The sequence below is a fragment of the Haplochromis burtoni genome, unplaced genomic scaffold, assembly GCF_018398535.1.
Source record: "Haplochromis burtoni strain Fernald_Lab_line unplaced genomic scaffold, NCSU_Asbu1 Contig_31, whole genome shotgun sequence".
Lineage (NCBI taxonomy): Eukaryota > Metazoa > Chordata > Actinopteri > Cichliformes > Cichlidae > Haplochromis > Haplochromis burtoni.
In genome coordinates this window covers 670268-678484 of record NW_024582392.1, presented here as the reverse complement: position 1 = coordinate 678484, position 8217 = coordinate 670268, and the positions used below count along the sequence as shown (strand labels likewise).

The window sequence follows — 8217 nt, the reverse complement described above, 5'->3', positions numbered from 1 at the left end:
ATAAGAGCTCAACTTACAAATCACACCCACCTTCTTTTATTTTTTAAGTGTGCCTCAAGTATGGCCTGTCAACAAAGCTTTTTTAAAAGTTCTTACCATTTTGTTATGTTATAGTCGCGGTGGAGGTTGGCAGAAGCTCCTCGATAAGCAGTCTTACAATTCGACTGTTATGGGGTCGATGTAAGAGATAATGGCGCACATGAGGATGGACAGAGGTATATATGCAAGGGAAGACCCGGCGCCGGTGGCTGCTGCGCCCTATTGGCCAATCTCCCGTCAGTCTGACGTTTCGAATCATTCCGCGGCTTTCGATTGGATAAGCGGTTCTCCTCACTGCAAGGACCGCCCAGCAGACCCCACCCTACTATCCTGCCGTATTGTGCTGCAAGCATGGCGCCTCTGATTATGGGAAAAATGCTGCGTAATTTTCAGCATGTTTGTGCCAGACTGCTCTACACAAACTCTCCATATGTCGCTCCTCATGCTAAAACTAATAAACAAAAACAGAATAACTAATAGGAAGGCTTATAATAAAATTCAAGAAACACTTAAAAAGTGAAAACTGTATTCACTTTTATTTATAATTGATTTTATCAGGTTTTATCCATAATACATCTTATTTTATTTCACATTTTCCAATACAAAATCAATCAGCAAATCTTTCTTCAAATCGCCCCTCCAATTTGTTACCATCAGACTGAATTTCAAGCCTTTATATATGGATCTTCCAGTGTCTTACTTTTCCTTAAGGCTATATTATAAAATGTGCATTTGCAGTTAACCTAAAGAGGAGTTTAAACACCCATCCACGTTGGCTGGCAACAACAAAACTTTAGTTATTATCAAACCATCACTGTTACAAGTAGTTTTGATATGACCTTTGTATGTTTTCATGCATACAGATTTTTACATACTGTTCAAAATTTACTGCCTTCTACAGGATAGATGTGGTGTTTTATTGAGCAGATTAACAGCCATTTGGCTTTGTTTTCCAGTCTTCTTCAGATAAAAGAGGTCAAACTGCCCAGTCATATATGAGGGACATGTAGGCCAACGACGCCCAACCCCCAGCCCCCCTCCCAAGATTTAACGGTTGCTAGGAAATGAATAAAGGAGTTGCCTGGATACACACCAGTATCCACATAGACCGCCTTTATCTGGTGGTCACGTGGTCCAGCTTAAATAGTAGCATTAAGGGCCTGCACTGCAGCTGCCTCTGTGGTGGGATATAAGCCACGTTTTTCCTAAAATCTATCATCACTCCTCGGTCTGTAAACAAACAGGCTTTTTCTTCCCTACATGTGCATGCATCCTTGTCTTATCGAGCCAGTGAAAATTTAAAAATGTCGTGAGGATGTCAGGGTGGGGCTGACTGATTCCATGCATGGTGCACTTCATCCAAAGCATCACTCTTTCTTAAGACTGTGAATGCGGCTCTTCTGGTTTCTTAAACCTTCAGATTTCAGTGAAACGGACCATAAATTGGTTTTCATGGGCCAACTGGCAGGGAGTTAAGCACTTTGGTTTCTAACAACAAATGAAACTCTATGACAACAGTTGTCCCAGAGTCCCAAGTGGTATCCCATTGAACGAGGGGCTGCTTTATGTTGAGACTCAGACCCGAGAGATGTGTGTTTACAGTAACAGCAGATGGAAAACGAGACTAGATTTTATTGTCTTTTCTCATCATCTAAAAAAGGATCCCAAGAAACAGTTGTGTCAGCATTAAAAAATCCACGTTTTTGGTTTTTTTTTACCTCTTATCGTCCTGATTTATCCTCTGCTTACATGGGACAGGTTATTGAATTGAAGGTTGTTTAAACACTTTTGAGTATATAGGATTATGATTATATTACCCATTACTTAGATTTTGTATATTATATTTTATAGCTTAGTTAATATTGTTTATAGCTCCATATAAACTGCATGTGCAAACACCCTATCCCCTTGCATCCTCTCTTCTCTCACTGACCCCTCTACATTCCTGAATCTTCTCTTTGGTCTTCCCCATTTCCTCTTGCCAGACAGCTCTCTTCAACATAACTTTTCCCATTATATTTACTACTGCTCCTCTGCACATGTCCAAACCATCTCAACCTTGCCTCTCATAGCTCTGCTACCATCAGCTGTGCCTCGTGTCCTTCCATCAGTGCCATCATCTCCAACAACAACATAGCTGATCATATAGCAATATTATATGTCATCCACCCTTTTGATGCCAGAGACCCTTCGTGACGCAACCCTCATGGTTTGTCCGAGCTGGAGATGGGCACCAGCGATTCTTGTGGGTTAACATCTGGACCAAGCATGCCACCTGGAATTTTTGAGCAAGCATATTGCCACACAGTGTATGTAAAACACAGATTGTATAAAAGACGGACATAGCTTCCAAGTCTGAAAAGTGAATCATGCGTTCTTTTTAATGGTTACATCGGGGGACTCCGCATAGACGCCTATGGGGAAAACCCTCAGACTTAACATCTGTAAAAACTTTACACACCTTTACCATTTTTATAATACTGATGTCCATACATTTTGCCCAGATACACAAGAGCATAATAGTACTCAGTTTTTCTATTTCGTTTTTCTAAGTAAAGAACATTCCTGTACAGGGAAGTACAAACCCTCATGGGACTGTTAATGTTTACCTTCAAATACTTAATGTAGTCGTTCCGTGATCGTTACTTCCGTTATGCTGTGATGTTGTGCTTAGACTTTGGTACTTGTGGATTTGTGGTTTCCAGGATTTATATGACCAAGAATGGTGTAAAGGGTTAGCTATTAACAATCCACCGTGACTGAAGCTCAAGCAGTGTTTGATTCAAGGTTGTTGTTTAAATGGTAATAAAATCATTCTTCCTGTAACTGTGCAGAGACCTCAATGCTTATCAAACACTTTATTACAGTTCAGCAATCTGTGGTGTTGTTCTCTGATTAAATTCTTTGACTTCAAGTGTGTCATCCATGTATTTATCACCGACTTTTCTTGATTGATGATCTGCTCCAGCTGAGCGCCATTGACATCCCCGGGCCAGCTGAAGCTGTTGGTGAAATGCTTGAACTGGTGAGCAGCGTGAGAAAAAGAATGCATGCAGAGTGCTCCTGCACTAAATTAATAATTAATTATCAAATATAGTTGTCTCACAATGTAACATTTGGAAACCACTGCATTATATTATTTATTTTTGCAATATACGATGCCACAGATCTGAGGTTGAGCAAACTATTGTTGCCTTCATTCTTTTCAATCCCTAATGTACCCACACAAACTTGCTATTTCCATTTACGTACACATTATTTATATTTTATATTTTGTGCATATTTTAAAATGCAGATTTCAATGATGCAATCTAGATCTAAAAACTAAATGACAGCAGTTACGCAGTGATTTTGGATTGTGTGTTAGCTGTGTTTCTTTATGTGAGATGCTGTGATTTATGTGCACTCAATATACTGACCTACATCAGAAATCTGGCCTACATTCTCAGCTAAATTATCATCGCTTTTATTTTTCTGATTTTCTTATTTTATATTTATTTATTAATTTTCTTCCAGTCCAGTTTTCCTGTGAGGCGATGCCCCGCCCTAACAGCCTCACACAGACAAAAGCTCGAAATGCTTCTCTGTTTCTGTCCTAGAGGATGAATACACATCCATGTCGTCGATCTGCCTGCACCTGCGTTAAAGCCATCAGCATGCGAGCTCTGCTGTGACAGGTGGAAAACATGCTCGGTCACTTTGTCGGGTATCAGATTCCCAGTTTGCAGGATGCATTGCGGTAAGTTTCAACGCCATGAAGGACCACTCCCATCTCTACAGCATTCCCATCCTCCCTCTCTCCTCTTGGTGAGCAGCTGCTTAGACCCTCCCTGTTTCACAGCTGCTGAGGAGGAGGAGGAGGAAGGGGAGTGGAGAATGTTCTCTCAAGAAGTCCTGGCTGTCAGCCATTGCTGCTTCCTGTCCTTCTCTTTCATCTCCTGCAGTTCATTTTGAGTGTAGCAACCACTAAAGGCTGGCTGTAAATCATACATCCTCACTGCCCTGCTGAATAATTAATGAGAGAACCCACATTTCGGTGGCTACTAGTTTATACTGCATCAAGGATTTCCCCTTTTTCTTTCAGCCTTACTTAAAAGCATTAAGCTACATGCCTTTTCAGGTGACTCCCATTCTTAACTGGATTTTCAGATAGCTTAAAGGGACGGGTTTTAATGTTGTAACTGCAGACTGTTAAGTCTTAGTGGCGTTTAGGTTCTCTAACACAGCCATTATGTCACATAAACTGCAGTTCAGCCAATTTCAGTTCCTCAAACTGGACGGAACCAGAAGAAGCTCAACCCACACTGGGTGCTGCCGAACAACAGACACACAGGCGGACATGCAGCCACGTGATCGGCCCACTGAATGACATCATTGCAGAGAATCTAGGACAAAGAGGGAGGAGAGCCGAGGAGCTGGCATGGCAGGCAGATACCATGGCAGACTCCTGCAACATTGGGTGCCCGGATGATACCAGCACCAGTGGGGTGGATGCAGCAAAAGCATCAATATTAATGCACTACATTTCTGGAAAAATAAACAATAAAATCCACAAATATTTACAGTCGAAATTTCACCAAAGAGGACAGCTTTGTATTGATTTGAAGCTTGCCACACCTAAATAATAGATGCTCAAGCCTCTATGCATAATAAATGAGCTTTGTTTGAGTTAGCCCTTTATTCAGTGAAAATGAAATGAAATTCAGACTACTTCTTCTGCCGCTGCTATTAAAATTTACATTGCAAGGAGCTCGTGGACAGTCTTTCTTGTCATGTAATGTATGAGAATATTTTTCACCCCAACAAAAAAACGTAACATACCCACATATCCACTAGTAAGAATAACGATATTTACATTTATCTTATTTCATTGCTGGCTTCTAAAATATTAATATATTGTACTTCTCATATTTAATTGCAAAAACATTTAGGAGCTATGTCAGAACTGCATCAGCCACCAAATGGTGGTAGTAAACGCGTTTTTTTCCTCCGTGCACAGAAGCAAATCCCCTGCCCTGCCTGTATAAATCTGGTAGCGCCGCCCTCCCATTCAGCAGTTGTTGCATCGACCCCGTTGGGTACAACACGCAACCCAAACAGACCCTTTTTTTAAAAAAAAAAAAAGCCTCTTTCTTCACATTTTCTCCTTTTCCTCTTCCTCTTTGAGCCTCAGACGGAATCATGGTAAGATATTTCCCTTCGTTCCTCTCTGAAACCGTTTTTGTAAGGTGGAATTTCAGGTTAGTCAGGCGCCGGTGTCTCGGTTGTTGAACGGGTTTCCCATCGCTAGAAAACCATTTTTAAAACTCAGTAGACACATAAACGCATAGAATAGCAAGTGTTACCGAAACACTTGATATAGATATATTTTAGCGTGAAAACAAATCGTATTACACAGATGATGCACAGATTTGGTCTGCGGCAGTGGCACGATGTGATTGGCATTGTGTAGAGATGAGAACAATGCACAGAGTGGCGTTGTTTAGACTGACAATAAAGACAGTAGAGCTGCTTTTCATATAAATGAATAGCATTATTTATGTCAATAATCACATTTTTTGTCATTTTAACACGTAAAAATCATAAATCTGGCACCTTACAAACGCACGACCCTGTTTAAAGGCAGGGAGGGGCAAATTGGGTGGGGATGGATGGAGAAATTAAATTGCAGCTATCATTTTTAATTCATAGGATGCAGCAGCAAATGTGTTTTTAATTTAATTTAATTTGAAGGTTAAAGAAAAAAAATTGACACAACAAAATGCCTCTATTTTTATACTTGTCCTGAAATATTAAATAAACCTACACTCTCGAAGACGATTTGTGTTCTGTATGATGATTTATTAGGACCAAATTAAGGTTTTGTGCATTACAAAAAGACATAGATCTAATTAGCTAGATTGATGTTATGTTTTCTTCACTGTGATTTTGCATCCTCAAGACATGGAAGCAAGTGGAATATTCCAGGCTGTGCGCATTTGAACAGGGAAATCAATTTGCATGTGTGCTTTTGCTTGCAAAAGAGGGGGAGAGGTAAGAGAGAGGGATAAAAGGACAAGAGGACAAAAAACACTGGAGGGAAGAGGAGAGCGTCCTGCCTCTGCGGGGGCTGCTGCTGTCAGGCATTTCTTTTCCCTGCTGTTTGTGGTGCAGGGAGGTACCTCCTGCTGCACGGCTCATCTCAGATAGAGGGAGCAACAAAATGTGTACAATTTTAAGATGCATGTCTTGAGAGAGGTTACATGTAAAAGCAGTGACAAAATGTGGAATAAAATCCAAATTAAATATAGATAGATGGCTTTTCCTCTCCTTCCACAGCGTGAGTGTATCTCAGTGCACGTTGGTCAGGCTGGTGTCCAGATCGGCAATGCCTGCTGGGAGCTTTACTGCCTGGAACATGGGATCCAGCCGGACGGACAGATGCCCAGTGACAAGACCATTGGAGGAGGAGACGATTCGTTCAACACCTTCTTCAGCGAGACTGGAGCTGGAAAGCACGTCCCCAGAGCTGTTTTTGTGGACCTGGAGCCCACTGTCATCGGTAAGTGTCATCACCACTAGCTGAACAATAATGTAGGAAAATTAAAACATCTTTAAAGCAAAACTAAAGTAATGTGGTTTGCATAGATGAGGTGCGCAGTGGTACCTACCGCCAGCTGTTCCACCCTGAGCAGCTGATCACAGGCAAGGAGGATGCTGCCAATAACTACGCCCGTGGACATTACACCATCGGCAAAGAGATCATTGACCTGGTTCTGGACAGGATCCGCAAACTGGTGGGTGAATTCAAAGCAGCTAGTATAAAATGTATACACGAATTAAATTATTGAACAAAGTAACTCATGGCTGGTTGTCATCTCTTCCTCTCTGTCCTCAGGCTGATCAGTGCACTGGTCTTCAGGGCTTCCTGGTGTTCCACAGCTTCGGCGGTGGCACCGGCTCTGGTTTCACCTCCCTGCTGATGGAGCGTCTGTCTGTCGACTACGGCAAGAAGTCCAAGCTGGAGTTCTCCATCTACCCAGCTCCCCAGGTGTCCACCGCTGTGGTGGAGCCCTACAACTCCATCCTGACCACCCACACCACCCTAGAGCACTCTGACTGTGCCTTCATGGTAGATAACGAGGCCATCTACGATATCTGCCGTAGGAACCTCGATATCGAGCGTCCTACTTACACCAACCTGAACAGGCTGATCAGTCAGATTGTGTCCTCCATCACTGCTTCCCTCCGCTTTGATGGTGCCCTCAATGTTGATCTGACAGAGTTCCAGACCAACTTGGTGCCATACCCCCGTATCCACTTCCCCCTGGCCACCTATGCTCCAGTCATCTCTGCAGAGAAGGCTTACCACGAGCAGCTCTCAGTGGCTGAGATCACAAACGCTTGCTTTGAGCCAGCCAATCAGATGGTGAAATGTGACCCTCGTCACGGCAAGTACATGGCCTGCTGCCTGCTGTTCCGTGGTGATGTGGTGCCCAAAGATGTCAACGCTGCCATTGCCACCATCAAAACCAAACGCACCATCCAGTTTGTGGACTGGTGCCCCACTGGTTTCAAGGTTGGCATCAACTACCAGCCCCCCACTGTGGTTCCTGGTGGAGATCTGGCCAAGGTCCAGAGGGCTGTGTGCATGCTGAGCAACACCACTGCTATTGCAGAGGCCTGGGCTCGCCTCGACCACAAGTTCGATCTGATGTACGCTAAGCGTGCCTTTGTTCACTGGTACGTGGGTGAGGGTATGGAGGAGGGAGAGTTCTCCGAGGCCAGAGAGGACATGGCAGCTCTGGAGAAGGATTATGAGGAGGTGGGAGTCGACTCCATTGAGGGTGAGGGAGAGGAGGAAGGAGAGGAGTATTAAAACAAGCATTAACAGATAATAATTGATTGCAATGTGTTCTTGAATGCATTCCAAACAGAAATGTTTGTCAGTTTGGCTGTTAAGACTAAAAACTCCTGAAAATGTCAAGTTTGGCTGTCTTCTAAATAAAACCTCTGTGATGTGAAGTCCTTTGCCCTGTGTTTATTCAACCCAAATACATATTTACAACAACAAAATGATGCAGCTCCAAATTTTGAGCTATAATTTTGAAGATTCTGTATTTAAAGCTCAAAGCTTGTCAGAATATATACGTGGATATATTATGTTTTCTTAAAGATTAACAATGTCTATTATAATCA

General features: G+C 42.6%; 1 protein-coding gene across 2 annotated transcripts; it reads left to right on the top strand.

Annotated features, from left to right (window-relative positions):
• The first annotated feature begins 5068 nt into the window (after positions 1-5068).
• Positions 5069-8043, top strand: LOC121814267 (tubulin alpha-1B chain-like). Of its 2 annotated transcripts, XM_042219290.1 has the most exons (4): positions 5069-5223; positions 6358-6580; positions 6667-6815; positions 6917-8043. In XM_042219290.1, exons 1-4 carry the CDS (start codon positions 5221-5223, stop codon positions 7895-7897), a joined length of 1356 nt encoding a protein of 451 aa, XP_042075224.1. In that variant the 5' UTR covers positions 5069-5220; the 3' UTR covers positions 7898-8043. The 2 variants fall into 2 exon arrangements, with proteins under 2 accessions (XP_042075224.1, XP_042075223.1); XM_042219289.1 differs by lacking the exon at positions 5069-5223 and having other exon boundaries at positions 6334-6580.
• Positions 8044-8217: the final 174 nt, after the last annotated feature.